General features: G+C 40.5%; 1 protein-coding gene across 26 annotated transcripts in view; it reads left to right on the top strand.

Moving 5' to 3' along the window:
* The window catches only part of PBRM1 (polybromo 1), a 129,215-nt gene that overhangs the window by 11,206 nt on the left and 94,237 nt on the right, over nucleotides 1–23,772 (top strand). For all 26 annotated transcript variants that reach the window (XM_059389913.1, XM_059389904.1, XM_059389910.1 and 23 more), the window contains 4 exons: nucleotides 4,870–5,017; nucleotides 11,807–11,950; nucleotides 15,113–15,229; nucleotides 20,802–20,870. In XM_059389913.1, coding sequence (XP_059245896.1) covers nucleotides 4,870–5,017; nucleotides 11,807–11,950; nucleotides 15,113–15,229; nucleotides 20,802–20,870 — 478 coding nt within the window. The remainder of the gene's footprint in view (nucleotides 1–4,869; nucleotides 5,018–11,806; nucleotides 11,951–15,112; nucleotides 15,230–20,801; nucleotides 20,871–23,772) is intronic.

Below are 23,772 nucleotides of genomic sequence, written 5' to 3'. Positions count from 1 at the left end.
TAATAAAATTTGTGTTGTTTTAAGCCCTTAAGTCTGTGGTAATTTGTGACAGCAGCTTTAGGAAACGAGTACAATGAGTTAACTAAAGATCTAGATCCATTCGTGATTGTTGATGCCACAGTGGATAAAGGTGGAGCTCAAGTCAGACTTTTCACCCCACAGAGCAGAGCCATTAAGAATGCAGTATCAGCATCTTGAATTAAAGGATGTGAATTAGTCATGGCCAGAAAAGAAAGGTTCTTTTTAAAATGAGGTAACTGTCTCCACATTTCAGTTGGTTTATCATAACGGTCTTTTAAAAGTTGTCCTTTAATTAGCATATGATAATAAAATATTTATTGTTTACCACATGCTAGACACAATGTCAAGCACTTCCTTATATTGTTTAAACCTGAGAAGTATTAACGTATTATTATTGTGGTTTATCGATTAGAACTTTTATACAAGTTCTCAGAACTACTAAAGGATAACCAAGATGTATACTCAAGGCTTTCTGATTATAGAACCTGTGCTCTTAACCAGTATGCTGTAGAGAGGAGCAGCAGCATACTGGACTACACAAACTCCTCGTAGAAAAGTACTGCCCTCTGCTGCCTGTTTCCCACCAGCAGGCTTTGGGGAGCTAGTGCACTGTCTTCTAGCCTCCAAACTGCGATACCCTGTGAGCACTGCTTGCCCTCCCCCAGTGCCGTGCCTGAGGGCACCTGTACTCCTCTGTGGAAAGTGTATGTTTTCTTAAGAGTTTGTGGGAAGCCATAATTCTCAGAGGTACACAACTGTGAATCTTTGAGCATTTGAGACTTTGTTTTGATTAGTCTATTAAGCTACTTATGCTAAGACATCCAAATTAACAGTGGCTGAAACAAGAAAAATTGTTCTCAAATAAAACTTTTGTTCTTTAAAGTCCTCAGGGCCTGGGTACCGTCTCTTTCCTCTGCTGTCCTTGGGGTGTCACTCCTGTCTACATGGTCTGAGATGGCTCACCACCATAGCTGTCCTCCAGCCCCTGGGTGAAGAAGGCATGTTAAGGATATGACCTGGATATGGTACACTTCAGCTCTTGTATTGGCCAGGACTTAGCTGCAGCAAGGCTCAGAAGATGCTCATTAGTAGTCACATAGCAGCTCAGAATGCTGCCATCCTGGGGATAAAGGAAAATGTGTTTGGGGGTAGCCAGCAGGTTCTGCATATCAGGCCCAGTATTTCTCACTTACCTGGTTCTAAGAATCGGTTGTGATTTGGCTGTTCAGCGGCCATATCATGGCAGGGTGCCCTCGCCTTTTGTTGAAGGAGAAAAGCTGTTCTTCAGGCAAGAACGTGTACCTGCACAATTCTGTTTGTGTATACGTAGGCGTGGAGGTCGGGAAGAATACTAATAGTGCTTTTATCTCTGGATGCGGCAGGGACAACTTTTATTATCTTATGCTCTTTTTGCATGTTGATTTAGGTGGGAAAAATTAGTAGAACTCTTTTACTTTGAAAAGCAGAGGTCCTTGTGTCGACCTTATCATGTAGAGTGGAATGTTGGGATTCTGATCTCCCTTTTGTTGTTGTGGTAGGTCTGAAAATGTTTGCAAGGAGCCCTCTCACAGAGCTTCTGGGAGAGAATGTTCTTCTGAGGGTCATGTCCTCATTGGGTTCTCAGTTGTCTAAAGATAATCCCCCAAGCCTGAGAGGCTGCTGAGGTCCAGCCTCAGCAAGGAGCAGAGTGGACTATGGCCCATCGGGCCCAGGTGGAGAGAGCCATGTGGACATCAGGTTAACAAAGCCCTAAAGCTCACCCTGAGAAGGTCCCTTGGCACCACTGACAACAGCAGCATTAGGCCTGGATGGTCCTTTGTTATTACTCACCAAGACCTTTATGTTCCTATACTTTCTCCAAATAGCAGAATGAGTACTCCTTTTACTCCTCATACTTAATTTCATAGTTCACTAAAATCATAAATAATTGATAAGAGCTTTTAAAAAAAAAACTCAATCTATTTTTCATTTTCTTTTCCCTTCCTAAAGAATTTAATCCAAAAGCCATTAGGTGAGACTGAGCAAACTTGGCATCTGTTGGGAAGACAGGTGGTGCGGTGTGGTGGGGAGGGTTGTGGGTAGTAACAATATCACACATCACGGATTGTCAGAACCTGGGCGTGGTAAACAGGGGTTTATGCTGAAGGACTTCCTGGCACAGCATGCTGAGGCCTAAGCGGAGGGAGGATGATGTAGTGGTGGCAGTGGTCTGTCATGGGTCAGTGGTCCGCATGGGGTGTGGCCTAGCCCAGGGCAGGGGGTCATAGCCTTAGTGAGGAGAGGAGAAGCATTATGGGGTGGAGGTAGATAGCAGCAAGAGGAGATGGGTTATACACAGAAGACCAATCATGTATGTAAATACATTGTCAGTAATAGGACTCGGGCTTCTCATTATCTGAGAAAGGGAGTACAAGCAGAAAAAGGAAAGTAGATCAAACTCTGTGGTGTAGGATTGGAATTAGAAATGTTGGTGTGAATTCATGTTTCCCAGCATATTTAGATACTAGAAATGTAGATATAAATGAGTATGTCTGTCCCTAGCTTTGTCCATTTAGACAGCCTGAGAGCAGTAACACACCAGTATATGTGAGCACATCCAGCACCTCAAACTTCATTTTTAAATACCATTTATCATTGCAAGGAACTAGAGTTCTTTGGGGAAATCACTGATTTTAAGGGCAAGGAAAGTATAAGATGAACCTTACCATCTTAGACTGCCAAAAAGTAAGCAGCTGTTCAGAGGGTGATGGGAGCATGTCAGAAGCATGTAGAGAATACAAACCATCTTGTGAGGATGCCTCCTGGCCCATCTTTGAGCACTTGGAGCATCAGAATAATTAATGTCATGGGTTTTAATGACTTCCAAGTAGGAATCTGGGGATCCATATTGATATAAATAAATGAGCAAATTGATTAGGAATGGGCTCATAGTCTGGAGGTAACACTCCATAAAGTACAGAGAGAAAAACAATAACTTGGTCAGTTGAGAAGCTTGGCAGACACCACTGTAATCAGCGATCAGCATGAGCCTCACCCAAAATACTGGGACAAGTTGAAATCGTGTGCCACCTGATAGGAGACAGTGTGATGAGCACAGCATCATTTCTGTCACAGTCCTGCTGAAGCGCATCCTGCGTTCATTCGTCAGGAAAATAGACAAACTTAAATTGAGGGACACCCTATAAAATAACTGGCCCATAGTTACTTGAAAGTATCAAGACCCTAAAAGTTGAGGAAAGACTGAGGACCTGTTTCAGAACAAAAGAAACTAAAGAGATATAACTAAGTGCAGCACACGATTCTGGGCTTGATCCTTTGGCTATAAAGGACACTTTGAGAACAGTTACAGAACTTTTGGAACAGTTACCAGTTTCCTGATTTTGGTGGTTGAGCTGTGGTCCTTGTTTATAGGAAATACTTAATTATTCAGGGGCAATAGGACCTCATGTCAGCAGCTGACCTTCAAATGGTTCAGAAAACATGCTTTATCTCTTTCTTGCAGATTCTGTGTCAGAATAACAAAGGTTTTAAAAATTAACTATATCCTACATATATGGCTATAACATGTCAGCCAAGGTCCCAAGAGAGCTTAAAGCCTTAATGACATGACATTCTTTGTATGTAATAATTTATTTCTTATACCTCTGGAATGGAGTTAACTACCTACCCCTGAGGGAGAATTGAGAGAAATAGTCACTGAAATAATTTTTCAGGAGGTTTACTTGTCTCATGAAATTCCATTTGGAAAAAGCCCCAGGTGGTAATGGGCATTAAGGAGGACAAGTGACGTAATGAGCACTGGATGTTACATACAACTGATGAATCACTGAGCTCCACCTACCTCTGAAACTAAAAATATACTATGTGTTAATTAATTGAATTTAAATAAAAATTTTTTATAAGAAAAAAACAGATTAATAATAATAAACATCCATGAACCCAAAACCCAACTTAAGAAATTATCACTTATGGGGCACCTGGGTGGCTCAGTTGGTTAGATGACTGCCTTCAGCTCAGGTCATGTGGGATCAAGTCCCACATCAGGCTCCCTACTCAGGAGCGAGTCTGTTTCTCCCTCTGACCTTCTCCCCTCTCATGCTCTCTCTCATTCTCTCTCTCACATAAATAAAGTAAAAAAGTAAAATCCTTAAAAAAAAAAAAGAAAGAAAGAAATTCTCATTTATAACCACCTTTAAAGTTTCTTGTGTGACCCTAATTATCCCTCCCCTCAAGAGATAATCAATGTCCTGATGTTTTTATTTATCATACCTATGTGTTAGGGTTTTTTTTTTTTTTTTTTAATAGTTTGGTCATGTTTATGCCTTATACCCTCTTATCTTTGGTAAGCTCCTTGTGCCAATGACCTTATCTTTCTCCTCTATAAGTTTAATAATTGATATTAGAGCAGTATATATAATAGACACTTGATAGTACTTGGCAGAAAAAGTTGTGTGGTCACTAAGTGAAGAGACAATCCATTTTGTAAGTTTGTAGAGAGCTTTGAAATGTGAATCTCTTTTCAGCCACTGTTGAACTCTACAAAAGGTAAGTTATTTTCATTTGCAGAAGATACTGGGTGACATTGTTTTAGTTCTGGTGCCCTAAATCTTAAATATTTAGCATATAAATATCCATCACAGATGTTATGTTAGGTTTTCATGTTGCTAATATATACTTAGAAAAGAGCTTGCAGATGCACCTGGCTTTTGTTGCTCTCTTTTAGTTCTAATAATGGGAGTAAGTCTATTATGTTCTATACCTTGGAATGTTGGGCATGACCACAAGTAGTCTTGAAATATAACTTTATATGGGCTTTGGACTAATACCCTTTTAAAAAAATTACAACAGAAATCAACCAGACTATTATGAAGTGGTTTCACAGCCCATTGATTTGATGAAAATCCAACAAAAGCTAAAAATGGAAGAGTATGATGATGTTAATCTGCTGACGGCTGACTTCCAGCTGCTTTTTAACAATGCAAAGGCCTATTACAAGGTAAGAAAGCATCCGTTTGGACAGTATCCAGTTTGATAATAGTTAGGCTGTTCACTGTTTATTATTCTAGGAGGTAAGTAGTGTTTTCTCATTTGGTGGTTTGAGTTTGTTTCTTTAAGAAAGAGACTGAAAGGGACGTCTGGGTGGCTCAGTGGGTTGAGCCTCTGCCTTCAGCTTAGGTCATGATCTCAGGGTCCTGCGATCGAGCTCCGCGTTGGGCTCTGTGCTCGGCAGGGAGCTGCTTCCTCCTCTCTCTCTGCCTACTTGTGATCTCTGTCAAATAAATGAATAAAAATCTTAAAAAAAAATAAAGAAAAAGAGACTGAAGGTTCATATAGCGTGATGCCATTTTTACTTCTTTTGTGTCTGTTCAAATCTTTTGCCCATTTTTCTCTTGAGTTGTTTGTCATTTTCATATCTATCTCAGAAGTTTTTTTTTTTTTAAGATTTTATTTATTTATTTGACAGACAAAGATCACAAGTAGGCAGAGAGAGAGGAGGAAGCAGGCTCCCTGCTGAGCAGAGAGCCCAATGTGGGGCTCAATCGCAGGACCCTGAGATCATGACCTGAGCCGAAGGCAGAGGCTTTAACCCACTGAGCCACCCAGGTGTCCCTAGAAGTTTTTTTATATATTCTAGATACTAATCCTCTCTGGTTATATTGGTTAAATGTATCTTCTCCCGCTATGAGGCTTTCATTCTTCGTGATGTCTTGATGAATAAAAGATTATTTTAATATAATCAAAATTATTGCTTTTTAACTTTGTGGTTTGTCATTTGTGTCTTGTTGCAGAAATCCCTTTTATCCGAAGATTATAAGACACTCTTATATTTTCTTCTAAAAGTTTAATAGTTTTGTTTTTCATATACAAGCCTTTAAGGCAGCTCAGATTGGTTTTTACATCTTCTGTGAGGTAGGGTTCTGTTTTGTTTCCTAACAGGAATAAGCAGCACCTTGAAGTGGCCATCCTCTCCACATTTGTCTGCACCATCAGTGCTCCCACCATTTTCATGTACTCACGGGAGGTCCCTTTCTGGCCCTTTAGTTTTGGCAAGTTTATCTGTTACTCGACTACTTTATTCTTGCCTTAGTTATTATGGCTTTATAATTTTTTATCAGGTAAGGAATGTACTGGTTATTGATTATTCTCGGCCCTTTTCTTATCTATTTATATGTTAAGTCAAGCATAAAAAAATTGGAGGTTTTATTGGAATTGCGTGGATTCTGTGGATCAGTCATATTTTGGAGAATTAACATAATGGTGCTATCGATTATTCCAGTCTCTAAATTTGATGTGTCATCATTTATGTAAGGCTTCTTTAAATTATTTCAGCAAAGTTTTAGAATTTTTTTGTTAAGATTCTGCAGTGTCATTAGATTTGTTCTTAATATTGTGTAATATGTATATGTATTTTTTTTCTTTAATTGAGAATAAATTCACAGTCTTTATTTATTTATTTGGCAAATGCTAATTTTTTTAATTTTCAGGTAGCCAGCATATAGTACATCATAAGTTTTTGATAATAGTGTTCAGCGATTCATTAGTTGCATACAACGCTCAGTACTCATCACAACACATGCCCTCCTTAGTACCCATCATCTCGTTACCCCATCCCTCTACCCCCTTCCCTTCTGTCACGTAGTCTTTTAAAGCATAGAATTCAGGGGTGCCTGGGTGGCTTAGTTGGTTAAGCGTCCAACTCTTGACATCATCTCCGGGTCTTGATGTCAGGGTTGTGAATTCAAGCCTGCATTGGGCTCCACACTGGGCATGGAACCTACTTTAAAATTAATTAATTAATTTATTTATTAGAAAGTATAGAATTCAGCATATTCACAAAGTTGTGCAGCCATCACTAATACATAATACCTAACTCCAGAATATTTTCATTTCCTCAAAAAAGAAAACCATACCCATTAACAGGTGCTCTCCATTTCACCTCCTCCCTGCCTCTGACAACCACCTTTTCTTTCCTTGTGGATTTGTCCTTCAGCACCTTGCATATAATGGAATCAAATACTATCCGGCCTTAGGTGACTGGCTCCTTTCACTGTGCATGTCTTTGAGGTTCATCCATTTTGTAACAAAGAAGTAGTTCATTCCTTTCTATGACTGGATAATGTGCTATTATATGGCTGTACCACACTTCGTTCATCCGTTTCCCAGCTGATGGGCACTTGGGTTGTTTCTCTTTTTAGCTATCATGAATAAAGGTGCTGTCAATTCTGTCACTAGAGTAAGGGTGGCTGGGCATTGGATACAAGATTCTGCATGTGTTCATCACACCTAGCTTGTTAATTATGTTGTTAAAATCATTTATATCCTTACTGATTTATCTGTACAAACTATTTACCAAATGAGGTGTTTTAAAATCTCTTACTCTGGGTGCGCCTGGGTGGCTCAGTGGGTTAAGCCTCTTGCCTTCTGCTCGGGTCATGATCCCAGGACCCAGGGCTCTCTGCTCAGCCGGGAGCCTGCTTCCCTCTCTTTCTGTCTGCCTCTCTGCCTACTTGTGATCTCTGTCTGCCAAATAAATAAATAAAATCTTAAAAAAATAAAATCTCTCGCTCTGATGATGAATTTGTCTGTTTCTCCTTATAACTCTGTTGATCTTTGCTTTATGTATTTTAAAATTCCAACTGGGAGCATACAAGTTTACAATTGTCGTATTGACCTAGTAAATTGTACTTTTTTTGCATTATGTAGTATCATCAGTAATGTCTTTTGTTTGAAGTCTGTTTTCTCGGATATTAATATAGTTCTAACAGATTTTATTTTTGTGTTTACCTAGTTTATTTTTCTTCCATTCTTTTCCTTCACCTTTTGGTGCCAGTGCATCTCTTGTAAATAGTGTATGCCTGAATTTCTATTAATACGGGTGTTAATCTTTTTAATTGGAATTTCATCTATTTACAGTTTCAGTAATGACGTTATGTTTGGATGTATTCCTGTCATTTACATTTCTACTTTCTCTTTATCTCTTCTTGTAATATTTTTTCTTGTTTTTCCTTCTGCCTTCTTTTCGTTTCATTTTGTTATTCCCTCTTACTTTCTCTTTTCTGTGGGCGTTGTAAAATCTGTTGATAATCTTTTAGATCTTATTTAGGAAGCTTTAATGTATATAATTAATTTACCAAAGTCAAAAGCTAATAATCAGCATCTTAAACCTCCTTTTAAACAACACAAAAAAGACCTTAGAATAATTCAACTCTGATCTATTTATGCTACTGATATTTTGTATTTTAGTTCTTTTGTGGCAGATTTTTTAAAAAAGGATTTTATTTTGGGGTGCCTGGGTGGTACAGTTGGTTGAGCATCCGGCTCTTGATTTTGGCTTGGGTTATGATCTCAGGGTCCTGGGATCAAGCCCCACATGAGCTCTGTACTCAGTGGGGAATCTGTTTGAGGATTCTCTTTCTCCTTCTCCCTCTGCTCCTCCCCCTGCTTGCATTCTCTCTCTCCCTCTTTCTCTCTTAAATAAATGAACCTTTTTTTTAAAAAAAAGGATTTTATTTTTAAGTAATCTTTGCACCCAACATGGGACTGGAACTCACAACCCTGAGGTGAAGAGTCATACACTCCACTGACTGAGACAGCAAGGCACCCCTTTTGTGGCAGATTTTTAATCTACTCTTTATTCTTTTTTTTTTTTTTTTTACTTTATTTATTTATTTGACAGAGAGACAGGGAGAGCAGGAACACAAGCAGGGGGAGTGGGAGAGGGAAAACAGGCTTCCCACTGAGCAGGGAGCCCAGTGCAGGGCTCAATCCTAAGACTCCAGGATCATGACCCGGAGCTGAAGGCAGATGCTTAACTGACCAAGCCACTCAGACGCCCCAGTTGATTTATTTATTTTAAGTAATCTTTATACCCAACCTGGGGCTCGAATTCATAGCCCCTGAGATCAGAAGTCTCATATCCTTCTGACTGAGCTAGCCAGTTGTCCCTATTCTTTATTCTTTTATTGCCATCAAGGAGTCTTCTGTCAATATAATTTTAGTTCCTTTAAAGGTTAGCTATCTTTTCTTTCTGGCTGTCTTTGGTTTCCTTTTGTCTCTTGTGTTCTACAGTTTCACGGTGATGTGTCTGGATATGAATATCCTTTTATTAGTATAGTCTGGGAACTGTAGGGCTTTCTGAATCTTTGGATTGATGTTTTTTAACAGCCTGGAGAAGTTTGCAGCTGTTCTGTCTTTGTATGCTGCCCCAGCCAAAGTGTCCTGCTAGAACTCGGATTGTGTGTTCTGCTAGAGCCCTCTCAAGTCTCTGTCTCTCCTAATCTTTCATAGTCCCCTTTTCAGTGCCTTTGTTGCTTTTAATGTAATTTCTTTTTCTTTTTTTTTTTTCCTTGTAAAGATTATTTATTTATTTATTTATTTGACAAAGAGAGAGAGAGACAGCGAGAGAGGGAATATAAGCAGGGGTGTGGGAGAGGGAGAAACAGGTTTCCCGTTAGCCGGGAGCCCGATGCTCTGTCCCAGGATCCTGGAATCATGACCCAAGCTGAAGGCAGACGCTTAACGCCTGAGCCACCCAGGCGCCCCACTTTTTATGTAATTTCTTTAGTTCTTCTACTTTTCTTTGAAATCTGCTCTTAAACCACACTGTTGAGTTCTTACTTCTAATATTTGTATTTTTCATATTTTGGAAGTTTTCCGTTCAGGGTTTCCTGCAATTTGCTTCTATTTTTCAATCCCATCGTTTCTTTAAAAATGTTCAACATACTCATTTTTCATACTATGGCATAATTCCCAAATCTGAAATACTTGCATGTCTGATTTTGTGGTTATTTCTGCTGGCTTTCTTGTGTGGTTTCGTTCTTTTGTGTTTCATGAAATTTAACCTTGAGCTCACATTTCTTGGAACTTGATCTCTAGAGATTGTTTGAGGCTTAGCTTGAAATTGGGTTCATTCAGGGTAGTGTGTTGCTTATCCCAGGCACCTGGCCTGTCTTTATTAGGGCTAGCGTATGATGATTTCTCAGAGGAGAATCATCCCATGCCTCTCCTCTCCCTGCAGTGTTATGGTTGGAGATAAGCACAGGTTGAGCAGGGTGGAGGATGAAGTGGGTAGTGTTGTTCCCAGGCATCACAGAAACTGAATTGTTTTTAAATTCCTGCTTAGGCTGCAAGTGTGGTGTTTGGAGTCCCAGCTTCTGGTGGGCTCTGACCTTTATCTCCTCTCCCTGCAGCTTCAGAGAGCTTTGAAAACTAAAGCTTTAGGTTTATCTTACCTTACAGAAGCCCTCAAGTGGACATCCGCTTCCGTGTTCTGCTCGGTCATCTGGGTTCCTGCTTTTACTCTATTCTTGCTCTTTTTTTTTTTTTTTTAATTTTTTATTTTTGATAAACATATATTTTTATCCCCAGGGGTACAGGTCTGTGAATCACCAGGTTTACACACTTCACAGCACTCACCAAATCACATACCCTCCCCAATGTCCATAATCCCACCCCCTTCTCCCAAACCCCCTGCCCCCGGCAACCCTCAGTTTGTTTTGTGAGATTAAGAGTCACTTATGGTTTGTCTCCCTCCCAATCTATTCTTGCTCTTTTGAGGATTGCTTTCTCCTTATTGGCAGCACCTGGATGGATTTGAAAGTTTAGTTTTACTTATTTATTGTTTATTTTTTTAAAAATTTTATTTATTTATTTGTCAGAGAGAAACACAGTGAGAGAGAGAACACAGGCAGGGGGAGTGGGAGAGAGAGAAGCAGGCTTCCTGCTGTACAGGGAGCCTGATGTGGGGCTCGATCCCAGGACTCTGGGACCTGAGCTGCAGGCAGACACTTGACGACTGAGCCACCCAGACACCCCACTGTTTATTTTAACATTGGTTCCAGCATTGCTTTTACTGGAAAGTTTCAGTTAGAGTTTATCCCTATTATACTTTAAGAAAAGAAGTCTTTAACTAAAGTAGTAAATAGCTTAAAAATAGAAGTGATAGTAGAACAATTGTTAGCTTCTACCCTTTACACTTACAGCCCGTAAACTGGGGCTTACCTTTTATTAAAGCTTTTTTTTTTTTTTTTTTTTTTATTAATTTGACAGAGAGAAATCACAAGTAGATAGAGAGGCAGCCAGAGAGAGAGAGATAGGGAAGCAGGCTCCCTGCTGAGCAGAGAGCCTGATGCGGGACTCGATCCCAGGACCCTGAGACCATGACCTGAGCCCAAGGCAGCGGCTTAACCCACTGAGCCACCCAGGCACCCCGGGGCTTACCTTTTAAATTGCGTATGTTCATGTATGAGTAATTAGGGTTAAATTTTTTTTTAAGATTTTATTTATTTACTTGTCAGAGAGAGAACACAAACAGGGGGAGCAACAGGTAGAGGGAAAAGCTGGCTCACCACTGAACAAGGAGCCTAGTGGGGTACTTGATCTCAGGACCCTGGGATCATGACCTGAGCCAAAGGCAGACACGTAACTGACTGAGCCACCCAGGCATCTCTGTTAGTGTTAATTTAACAAATCACTTATCTTTTGCCTCAAATCTTAATGTAATGAGATAATAGGTCATAAATAAATAAAATAATACGATTTCAGAATGCCTTTAAAACATATGCTTTGTTTCTCAGAAGAGGAATTGAGACTCATGTATCTTTTAATCATAAAGATTTCTAAATTTGTTGTAGGAGTTTCAGCATCGATGTCTTAGAATGCTAGTCTCTGCTGGAACAGAATGCTTTAAAAGTAGTTGTTGATTTACAATAAAATACTATTTATTTACTATTTATTTACAATAAAATACTAAAGTATTTTCTTTTGTCTTTGTTCATTTGTACAGCCAGATTCTCCTGAATATAAAGCTGCTTGCAAACTCTGGGATTTGTACCTTAGAACAAGAAATGAGTTTGTTCAAAAAGGAGAAGCAGATGACGAAGATGATGATGAAGATGGGCAAGACAATCAAGGCACAGTGACCGAAGGAGTAAGTGTGCAGCTGGAATGAGTAAGATGGACCTTTGTGAGAGTGGACGAGGCCCCCCTACCTGTGATTTCTTCTGTGCTGCTATGGGCAACTGGGTTTCCTGTGGTGTGGTATTGGTAACTAGGAGGGTAAGGGGGCATATGACCAGAGATCCCCACTCCGATTACAAGAGATCCTAGGACATCCTGGACATTGAGTGCCATGAGTGGTTGTTTTCATGCGTTGCTCTTACATTAATGCATATTTCCTATTCAGTTTTAAGGAGAACCTTCATATTATCAAGGACTGTTCCAGTTTTGCTGGATTGAGACAGAACAGTAGGCAGTATTGTGATTAAATGTTGGAGAGTCATTGGAATCACCTTAGAAATATTTTTTGTAGCTTGTACTGCTGCTGTTCCCAGAACATGCCAGATGTGCTCTTGCCCCTAGGATTTTGCAGTTGCTCTTCTGCTTGGAACATACGCTTCCTTTGGCTCTTTCTGTGACTGGCTCTTTTTCATGATTCTAACATCACTTAAAATTAAGACAGCTAGGAGAGGACTTTCCTGATGACCTGTCTAAATTGTTTGCCCTGTACCCGTCTTTTCCCATCATCACATCACTCTGTTCTGTGGTCCTCAGTTTTTTGTTACTATATGTTAAATAACTTGTTTATCTGTTTGCATGTTTACTTTCTTTCTTCTTCCAAAGAGAATGATAGCTGCACAGAAAATACCACCTTATTCACCTGTTGCTGGCATCTAGACTGTGAGGGGTGTGTAGGTACTGGTAAACACTTGATGAACGAGCACATGTTTAATTAGAGGAAGAAGGATAATAAAAGTAAGGACATTGCTCTTCTGTAGCTAAATAGTGAGACACCTAAAGATGAGCGTTCCCCTTTCTTCCCTAAGTAAACCTCAATAGGCCTTCTCCTGAAACTTCAACACAAGAAAAGAAATGCTAGGTGAATTTCTCAAAAATTTAAATACTTCGGGGCATCTGGGTGCTCATTCGGTTAAGCATCCAACTCCTGGATTTGGCTCAGGTCATGATAATGGAGCTCCACATTGGGCTCTCTGCTCAGCACGGAGTCCACTTAAGATTTCCCCTCTCCCTATGCCTCTCTGCCACACACCACCCACATGCTCTCAGTTTCTCTCTTTCTATTAAAAAAAGAAAGTAACTACTTCTTGGACTCTCAAAATGTAGCTCTTGGGTACCTTGTCACTTCTTTCTGGCAGTTAAATGATTAGAATTAGGTAGAAGGCAATTAACTAGGGATTCCCTGGAATTTTACTCTCCGGTATTAATATAGGAACAGCGATTTACCCCATGCTTTCTTGGGCAGAGGGCTCAGTCGTCTTATAGGCCTCCAAGGTTCTAGTCAAAAAATGAAACCACCTGCATTTAGGACTTGCCTGTGTTTTTTTGGTAAGAAATTGGGAGGATCTTGCACATTCATGTTTATACCTCCCAGGCTTCTTCTTGGCCCTAAGTTCTTGTGAATGGGGAGGGTATTTTCAAGCTTCTCTCTCTCTTTTTTTAAGATTTTATTTATTTATTTGACAGAGAGAGAGCACAAGTAGGCAGAGAGGCAGGCAGAGAGAGAGAGGAAGCCAAGTAGAGAGCCCAATGCGGGGCTTGAGCCCAGGACCCCAAGATCACAACCCCAGCCAAAGGCAGAGGCTTTAACCCCCTGAGCCACCCAGGCACCCCGCTTCTCATTTTTAAATTCAAAATGATTTCCTTGGAGCCTTCCCAGTTGTGGAAATAGGTTCTATGAGTGCATCCGCACACTGTAGCACATGTTGCATGTCATCTGCAACACGTGTTTCCGGAGGAGCTGTTTGGGTTGGGAGGAAAGGAATCTTGGCTGCAGAATATAACTCAGCTCTTTTTGAAACTAACTCTGTGGTACTGTGTTTTAGCCAGGAAGTAAATGACTTAAGCATGGGTATTTTTAGTCTGATTTCATCAGTGTTTTGTTGGTTCTCTAAGCTTATGTAGTTGGAAACTCTCAGAGAATCACGTTTTATTTGTTAAATATTTGTTATGTGTTTGTTATTGCCAGGCACTGTGCTGGGCTCAAGAGATGTTAATGTTCTTTCTGTGGAGTTAATGTTGGACCTTAAAATTGAGACTGTACTAAATACAAAAGACCTGTTAGATGAGGACACAAAGACCAATGCTTTTGTGGTTTAAGCCAGAAATACCATTACCCTTTCTTTTGTATGCACAGAACATGGTTCTATAACTCTTTTGTTTAAGATTTATTTATTTATTTTAGGGAGAGAGTGAACGTGTCAGGGAGGAGCAGAGGGAGAGAATCTCAAGCAGACTCCCTGCTGACTGCAGAGTCCTACATGGGGTTTGATCTCTCAACCCCAGGATCATGACCAGAATCAAAAGAGTCGGGTGTTTAAACAGTTGAGCCACCTGGCGCACCCATTTTCTGTAACTCTTGATGCAAACATGCCATTGCTCACTGTAAAAACCAGCTTCAGACTCAGATCTTGCCTGGCCAAGTACTGTTTGGGGCATATACTTTCCCATGTGGAAACAGTAAATAAGGTAGGAGTAAGTCAGCCAGTCTGCAGGGCAGAAGTAATGTGCATTATTTGATATGATCTCTGTTTGCTTTTGAGATAGCTAGAATTCTGTCATTACATCTGATAGAGCCACCCCATGGGTAGAAGTATATATTTGCAGCTTTACATGCATCCTTGTTCTACCAGAATATTCAGACTTCAGTAGTTAGGAAGAGCAGATGTAGAGAGAGTCAGGTATCTTGGGATATGTTTTCCCTGTCTCAGTTGCTCAGAGCCTAAGAAGGTTTGCATTTCCATCATTTCATACATATGGCACTTGAATTTCACTGTTACAGTGTTTACTGTGGGATAGACTTCAGTAAAAGGACCTGATCCAAGGAATTTAGTTGCTGAGGTAACATAAGGAGCCTCCTTAGTTTCATGTATGCCATTCCAGGGATGCAAGCCCCATGTCCGCATCAGAGCGTTTCTGTGGTATTATTGAATAATACTAAATAAGTAAACAGTACTAAATAAGTACTGTTTATAATTGCTTTTTGAATTAATTTTAACATTTTAGCATTGATGTTTGGATTTCTCTCACAGTCATTCTCTCTCTTCTCTCCTTCCTGCTAACCTCCTCCTCCCAGTCTTCTCCAAGTTACTTGAAGGAGATCCTGGAGCAGCTTCTTGAAGCCATAGTTGTAGCCACAAATCCATCAGGACGTCTCATCAGTGAACTTTTTCAGAAACTGCCTTCTAAAGTGGTAAGTGATGCAATTAAAAACAGGGGAGTTAAAGTGTGTTTTTGTTTCATATGGTTTTCATTTTTCAGTACTTCAGAAAATTTATTAGTTCTTAGTAAATAAAGGCATTGGAGGCTGCCAAGTGACCCTCCTTGAGGCCACAGCAGCAAGCACATAGGACATGTTCTACCATTTTATCTTGCCTGAAGGTTGTGAATTTAAAACAAAATTGTTTTTGATTGGTTATTCTTACTGTTTGGTTTTTGTTTTTTATTGTAAAATATATATATAAGATTTACCATTTAACCATTGTAAGTGTATGGTTCAGTGAGGTAAGTATATTTGTATTGTATGTCTGTTTGCTTAATTAAAACTCTGTATCCATTAAACAATAACTCCCCATAAAATAAAATAAAGTAAAAAAATAAAATACAAACAAAAAACCCAATAATTCCCCATTCCCTCTCAGCCCCAGCTTCTGGCAACTACCGTTCTGTGTTCTCTATGAATTTGACTGCTCTAAGTACCTGATCATAAGAGAACTCATACAATATCCTTTTGTATCTGGCTTATCTCATTTAGCATCATTTATTCAGTGTTCATCCAGGTTGGAGCATGTGTCAGAATTTCCTTCCTTTTTAAAACTAAGTAAATACTCCCATTTGTGCATATACCACATTTTATTTGTCCATTTATCTGCCCATGGACATTGGGTTGTTTCCAATCTTGGTGACTCTTAAAATAACAAAATAAGTACATAAACTAAGCCTTTTATTTGTAAAAGAGAAGAAACATTCTCTTTGCTCAGGAGACAGAATGAGAATATAAATGAGTTCTTCCTCTTTTAGTTCTGATCTCCTGGTGATGGAGAAGAGAGAGATCTAGTAGTACTCATCTACCCCAAAGAGGAAGAGGTTTTCTAGACAAGTGAGACCCTTTGAAAATGGCAGGGCCTCTTGTGGCTTCATAACCAAAAGGCAGTGAACATCACTAAAGTCCCACTGTAGCCCATGGAACCACAAACATTTTGATGGCCTCCGCATTCTTGTATTTCTAGACAAGGATATATTTTTAGAAGTACTTCACTGTCGCATGTAACTCCATTGTGATGATTTACTTTTTATCTACCTCCTTCCCACATCCCTGAATTTAAGAACAATTATGTCCTATTTTCTTTTGTATCCTTGCCATTTAGTTGGAATCCAGCATGTCACTGGTGTGCAAGAAATGCTTAGTGACTGATAAGCGGCGTGCAGTTTTCCCTATCAGTCATCAACACGACTGGTTATTTAGAGAAGTGTCTTGACTAGTTGTAGGACAGTTACCACATTAGAAGTAAAGCAGACGGGCACCTGGCTGGCTAAGAGGGTGGAACATGCAAGTCTTGATCTTGGTGTCATGAGTTCAAGCCCCATGTTGGGTGTAGACTTTACTTTAAAAAGTTAAAAAGAGGACGCCTGGGTGGCTCAGTTGGTTGGATGACTGCTTTCTGCTCAGGTCATGATCCCGGAGTCCCAGGATCGAGTCCTGCATCGGGCTCCCACCTCCACGGGGAGTCTGCTTCTCCCTCTGACCTTCTCCTCGCTCATGCTCTCTCCCACTGCCTCTTTCTCAAATAAATAAATAAAATCTTAAAAAAAAAAAAAAGTTGAAAGAAAGAAAGTATATATGACCACTGCTATTCTAAGTGTGGATCTGATTAGAAAAATACAGTGATTATATTGGTCATATGGTTTAAATTTTAAGAGAAAAGGAAAACTGTATGATGAATCCTCAAAAAATTAAATACAGATTTACCCTATGATCCAACAATTCCACTTTGGGTACATACCCAAAGGAATTGGAAGCAGGAGCTCAAAGAGATGTGTACACCCATGTTCACAGCGGTATTATTCAAAATAGCTAAAACATGGGAGCAACCCGATGGCCCTCAGTAGATGACTAGATAAATGAAATGTGGTATATACATACAGTAGAGTATTTTTCAGCCTTTAGAAAAAGAATGAGGGGGAACCTGGGTGGCTTGCTCAGTTAAGAGTCTGCCTTTGGCTCAGGTGATGATCGCAGGGTCCTTAGATCAAGCCCTGCATCCTACTCCCTATTCAGCAGGAAACTTGCTTCTCCCTCTCCCTCTGCCCCTACCCCTGCTTATTCTCTCATTCTCTCTCTCAAATACATAAATGAAATATTTAAAATAAATTAAAAAGGATGAAATTCTGACACATGCTAAAATGAACCCTGAACACATTATAGTAAGTGAAATCAGCCTGTCACAGAAGGACCAATAGTGCATGTTTCCGCTTGTAGAAGGTACTCAGAGTATTCAGATTCATAGAGAAAGTAGAATTGTGGTTTCTAGGGACTGGCAGGAAGAGAGAGGGGGCAGTTATTGTTCAGTGGGTCTAGAGATTCGGTTTGGGAGGATGAAAAGTTTAGAAGCTGGATGATGACCATGGTTGCACAATAGTGTGAAAGTACTTAATGTCACTGAACCACACACTTACAATGACTAAACGGTAAATTTTTTGTATATTTGACCACAATTTAAAAAATATATAAGAAAGGAGTATAGTCTTTATTCAAGACCTACTCTTATTTTGCAGGAGATCATCACCAGTGGTCAAGCCACCAAGGGTGACTTGGAGCAATAAAACAATATCCTGGGGCACCTGGGTGGCTCAGTCAGTTAAGCGTCCCAACTCTTGATCTCAGATCAGGGCTTGATCTCAGAATCATTAGTTTAAGCCCCCCATTGGGCTCCATGCTGGGTGTGGAGCTTATTTTTAAAACAAACTAACTAACAAACATGTTTAATATCCTGTTCCTTCATTCCAGGAGAGCTTTTGGGAATACCATGTAGCAAAAGTTGGTTGGAAAAAGCAGGTTCCCATTGGTCCCTCGGGATGTGACAGTTTGAAAGTCAGCAAGGACTGAGATTGGGAGGGCAGGGCAGTTTTTACCTTTCCTTTATGAGCCCTTCCCAAGCTGAATTGGCTGAAGGGGGGATTGTGAATATGTAGACCCAACAGCTGAGATTACAGTCCACCCCAGCCAGGGTGGCCTTGCTATAATTTGTCTTCTGAAGTAGAATTGATAGAGAGGGGGCAGAAAACGGGTTTGATCCAAGCAAAGAAAAGAGTAGGGTTAAGAAAGTAAGGGTAAGCTGAGGAATGAGATGAGAGGAAGCATCCCTGAGATCATGCCTTCAGCCCGTAACTGGGTGAAGGCTGTAGTCTCCTGCTTTTTGTTGTTGTTTGGGCTTCAAGGACTTGAACAGGTTGGGAGAACTTTGAGAGCCCACATAGGAGACCAACTTTTTTTTTTATTAACATATAATGTATTATTTGCTTCAGGGGTATAGGTCTGTGAATCATCAGGCTTACACAGTTCACAGCACTCACCAAAGCACATGCCCTCCCCAGTGTCCATCACCCACCCACCGTATCCCTCCCCCGCTCGCCCCCAGCAACCCTCTGTTCCCTGAGATTAAGAGTCTCTTATGGTTTGTCTCCCTCCCCAGTCCCATCTTCTTTCATTTTTTTGGGTTTTTTTTTGTTGTTTCATTTTTTTTTTTTTTTTTAAAGATTTTATTTATTTATTTGACAGAGAGAAATCACAAGTAGATGGAGAGGCAGGCAGAGAGAGAGAGGGAAGCAGGCTCCCTGCCGAGCAGAGAGCCCGATGCGGGACTCGATCCCAGGACCCTGAGATCATGACCTGAGCCGAAGGCAGCGGCTTAACCCACTGAGCCACCCAGGCGCCCTGTTGTTTCATTTTTTTGTTTCATTTTTTTCCCCATGTCCCCCTGCCCTGCCTCTCAAATTCCTCATATCAGAGAGATCGCATGATAATTGTCTTTTTCTGATTGACTTATTTCTCTCAGCATAATACTCTCTAGTACCATCCATGTAGTTGCAAATGGCAAGATTTTGTTTTTTTTTTATTTTTGGTCAGCTTCATTTGTTTCTTCCAAGGAACCAAACCTGTAGAAAAGACTTGGGGCAGTGAATACAGTGTGGGCATTGTTTTTTTGGTTTTTGTTTTGTTTGTTTGTTTGTTTTAAAGACTTTATTTATTTATTTGACAGAGATCACAAGTAGGCAGAGAGGAGGGCAGAGAGATAGAGGAGGAAGTAGGCTTCCCGCTGATCAGAGAACCTGGTGTGGGGCTTGATCCCAGGACCCTGGGATCAGAACCTGAGCCAAAAGCAGAGGCTTTAACCCACTGAGCCACCAAGGAGCCCCTGTTTTGTTTTGTTTTTAAAGATTTTATTTATTTGAAAGAGGGCACGCATTCAGAGGAGGGGCAGAGGGTGAAGGAAAATCTCAAGCTAACTCCCGCTGAGCACAGAGCCTGACACGGGGCGCCATCTCACGATCCCGAGATTGAGACCTGAACTGAACTGAGGAGTCAGATACTTAACCAGCTGAGCCATCCAGGCGTCCCTGCACTGTGGACTTTGTGAAACTCTTCAAGAACATTCCTCTAGCATACTTTACTTATTTTCTTGTGATGAGCTAATATTTGATAAGAAATCAGAGAGTGCTTATAATTTTACCTTTTGTGGGTTTTTTTTTTTTTTTTAAGATTTTATTTATTTATTTATTTATTATATAGAGAGAATGAGAGACAGAGACAGGGCATGAGCTAGGAGGAGGAGGCAGAGGCAGAGGGAGAGGGAGAAGTAAATTTCCCACTGAGCAGGAAGCCCGGGCTTGATCCCAGGACACTGGGATAATGGCCTGAACCAAAGGCAGATGCTTAGCTGACTGAGCCATCCAGGCACACCTTTTACTTTGATTCTTTAATGTGGTTTCACTTAATGTGTTTTAGTTTGAAAAAAAATTAATTTGACCAAAATAAGTAGAAGCATTAAGTTAAACATGAAGCTAACAAACTTGCAACCTTATGCAGTTTAAGATCCACAAGAATTTTATATGAGGGGCGCCTGAGTGGCTCAGTTGGTTTAAGCATCCAACTCTTTTTTGGCTCAGGTCATAATCTCATGGTTGTGAGATTGAGCCCTGTGTCAGGCTACACAGTTGGCGTGGAGTCAGCCTGAGATCTTTTTCCCGCTCCCTCTCCCACCCCAACTCCTTCCTCCCAACCCCCTGTCTCTTCACAGGTGCGTGTTCTCTCTCTTTAAAGTAAATAAAATATTTAAAAAAATTTTTTTTATGAAATAGGATAATATTGTGTGATTTAAGTTGAAAAATTAAAAGAGCTTATAAGAACATTCAAAAACATTCTTCTATTTCGTTTTCAGGGATAAATATGTTGGAACCTTAAATTTTAAACTGTGTGATTCTATGAATTTAGAATTTTTTAAAACATTAAGTTATAGTGTTGGATAATGGCAGTTACCGAATACTACCTATAAACTTGTACAACGTGCTGTTGTGTATTTCATAAATCTTGTTAAAATCAAATTCTTTCTGCTTCAACTATAACAAACCAGTGCTTTACAGCTGTGTCTTTAGCCTTGCATCTGACAGAGCTGTTCATTTGATTAACAGATTGTCAGTGTCCTTCCTTGTTTCTCATTTCCTGGATACTTTCTCTTATTTATCATGCCCCGGTTTTTGTCTTCCAGCAATATCCAGACTATTATGCAATAATTAAGGAGCCTATAGATCTCAAGACCATTGCTCAGAGGATACAGGTACGAAGATAACCACATGTAACCATATGTGTTTTAGGGCAGTTCAGCCTGAGATCTTTTGTAGAGGCTTTTAGGAAACAGAAGCGATGTCTTTCTAAGGGGTTATTAACAATATAATAAACAAGTGGAGTGGTAAAACTGATTATAGCTTTGGAGGAGGTAGCATAGTGTCCCTTTTGCATTTTATCTCTAGGGAGGAAAGCAGAATTTTCACTGGCGTTGTAAATCTTGCTCTTAGGACAAAAATTAAAAAGCACTGGCCATAGACGTTTTTAGTTGTGAAAGTCCCATTAGCAATAAAGCTTTGTTGTTTATTCTTATCTGCTTCCAAATAGTTTTAGGATGTCTCAGAGTAAGTTACCCTCAGTATATGTTAGAGGGTAAGGTCAGTGAAAACAGAGGCCTTGTTCTCTTTGAGTGCCTTCCTCCCCGTAGCCCCAGCAGTCGCAGCAGCCAACACTTGGCATTGCCAGGTGCCCGCTCTGTTCTCACTGCTTTGTATGTATTAACTGTTAATTCTGATAGCCACTCCCTGAGGTAGATACCGTTATTATTCCTGTTTTACAGATGAGAAAAACCGAAGCACCGAGCTGGTAAGTCACTGGCCCAAGTCAGCAGCTAGTAAGGAGAAGAGTTGGGATTTGAATCCAGACATTCTGACTCCCGAGTCTGTGCTCTTAACCTCTGCACTGTTACTGCCTCTCCACAGAGTAGGTGCTCAATAGATGTTTATTGAGTTGAATGAATGACAAAATTTAAAACTTGGCGATTAGAGGTTAAGGAAGGTATAGGGAGAAAGAGCTATATTTTACCAGAAATCCAGTTTTTAGAGTTGGACCGACATGGGTTGTCTTCCTAGCTCTGCTCCTTACTAGCTATATCGCTTCGGTCAGGCGACTTGCCTGCTTCCTCTGCTATATGCTGGGTGACCAGTTCGCAGACTCGGAGGGGGCAGGAGTAATGGATGAAGCATTACTCATTACAGAGCACCTATGGGATGTGGCCTTGGTTAGTGTGAGTTAGGGTTACTCCCAGAGTAAGGAGGGTTTGGGGCTCCCAGTAGATAAAGGAAAGAGGAAAATTTAATGTGTCACATTGTCTCATTAAGAAACGAGACTGAAGGCAAGTGGTTTGCCAGGAGGGAGAAACTTCCTTGGCTTTAAATTTGTAGGAGAGCAGTGAACAGTGACAGTGTAGTAATTACTGGTACCATAATACAGTTTCACAGAATGTTAAAATACAGATTCTCTAATGTATCACCTGGTTTTTAAGGTAGATCCCTAGCTGCTATTGCTAATGACTTAGTCTCCTAGAACCTAAATCCCTGGGGTTTCTAACATCTACCTTGGGGGAAGATGTTTTTGTGATACTACAGTTCAGATCAGATCTGTATATACACCCCTACCCCAGCCCCAGCCTTCTCTCTGAGACCTCTTTCCTTATCTTGTCTGTTCTTCCTTCCACAAGCTCCATAGAAGGACCTTCTGCCATCACCCTAAGCAAGATCTTGTCCTCTTCTGTCCAAATTATTGTAGTAGTCTCTCCTGCCTCTCTGATGAAGGGCTCTCTGGTCCTTTCTGCATGTTGCTTCCTGACCCTAGCATTCTTTCTATTTTATTCTTCCTTTCTGTTCCACAGCCCAGAGCCTTGTCACTTGTTTTCTAGTGCCTCCGCTAGCAAATCACAGTTTCTTTTAACAGTACAACAGAAACCAGCTCTGAATAACTCCAGCAGAAGGGGAATCCGTGGAAAGAGTACCAGATAGCTCATACAGTTGTTCAGAAGGCAGGCAGGAGAACGAGCTGTAGGGAAGTAGGCAGAACTCAGGGACATCATGGCACAGCTGAGGTCATGCATAGTCTTTTTGTGGTGATATTGCCATTCCCAGTGCCATTTGCCACTGTGGATCCTGGATGTCCACTGCTCCCCTCTGCTTTATTGCCCTTTGCGGGAGTTAGGAATGCATTTTCTCTATTCTCTTGCCCTCACTTTAGTCTCTCAAGACTCCCTCGAGCACGGATTACCTCCCCTTGCCCTGGCTGCCAGGCTGCTAGCAGTGCTGTTATCCACTTACTTGTACCCTCTGTTGTGGAAAGTAGGTTCTTCCCTACTACCTGTACTAGGACTTTTTCCAAATATGGAGGGTCCTCAGGGTGGCTGGCTGGTTCTGTCAGCGGAACATGCAACTCTTGATCCTGGGGTTGTGAGTTCGAGCCCCACCTTGGGTGTAGAGATTATTTAAAAATAAAATCTTTAAGAAAAAAAAAGATAAACAGAGTGTGCTCAGTTGTTGGATATCCTCACTTGGCAAATCACCAGCTACTCACCTTTGCCTGGCTGTCTGGATTTTGCCTCATTTGTCCTTACTATACAGCCTTTGCTTATGGTTCTTCCTTCCTCCACCCTCTACTCCACTTAATTTGGTTTTCTTAGTCTCTTTAGAATGTGTCTGTTCGTTTCTGTGTCCTTGTTAACCCTGTATAACTTCTGCTTAGAGTGTCTTCCTCCTTCCTTTTCTTTGAAAATTGAAGGCAGTTCTCAGTTTCCTGGATTATTTGGGATCGAGTGAGCTTTAAGATATGGCAGCTCTAACACAGAGCCTAGTACATAGTAGGTACTCAAAGAGTTTAACCTCTGTGCTAGACTATTTTATCTCAAGTGGTCTGTAAAACTAGAGGGGTTTTACTTCACACCCTTAATTCACCTTTACTTTACAATCCTTAATGGATTAGTATTCGTGAAGCACTTAGAACAGTGCTTGACACTGTGTGTTTGCTGAATTAAAAACTTTTACATTATTTGATCTTTTAAAAATTGTAAGTTTTTGTGAAACTAACATAGCTCTGATTGTTACGTATCTCAAAAACTTGTGTGTAAATGGACAGTTGTAGTTTATAGAAGA

The sequence above is a fragment of the Mustela nigripes genome, chromosome 2 (genome assembly GCF_022355385.1).
Source record: "Mustela nigripes isolate SB6536 chromosome 2, MUSNIG.SB6536, whole genome shotgun sequence".
Lineage (NCBI taxonomy): Eukaryota > Metazoa > Chordata > Mammalia > Carnivora > Mustelidae > Mustela > Mustela nigripes.
The sequence above is the reverse complement of the archived record's forward strand: the minus strand, read 5'-3'. Positions and strand labels throughout refer to the sequence as shown.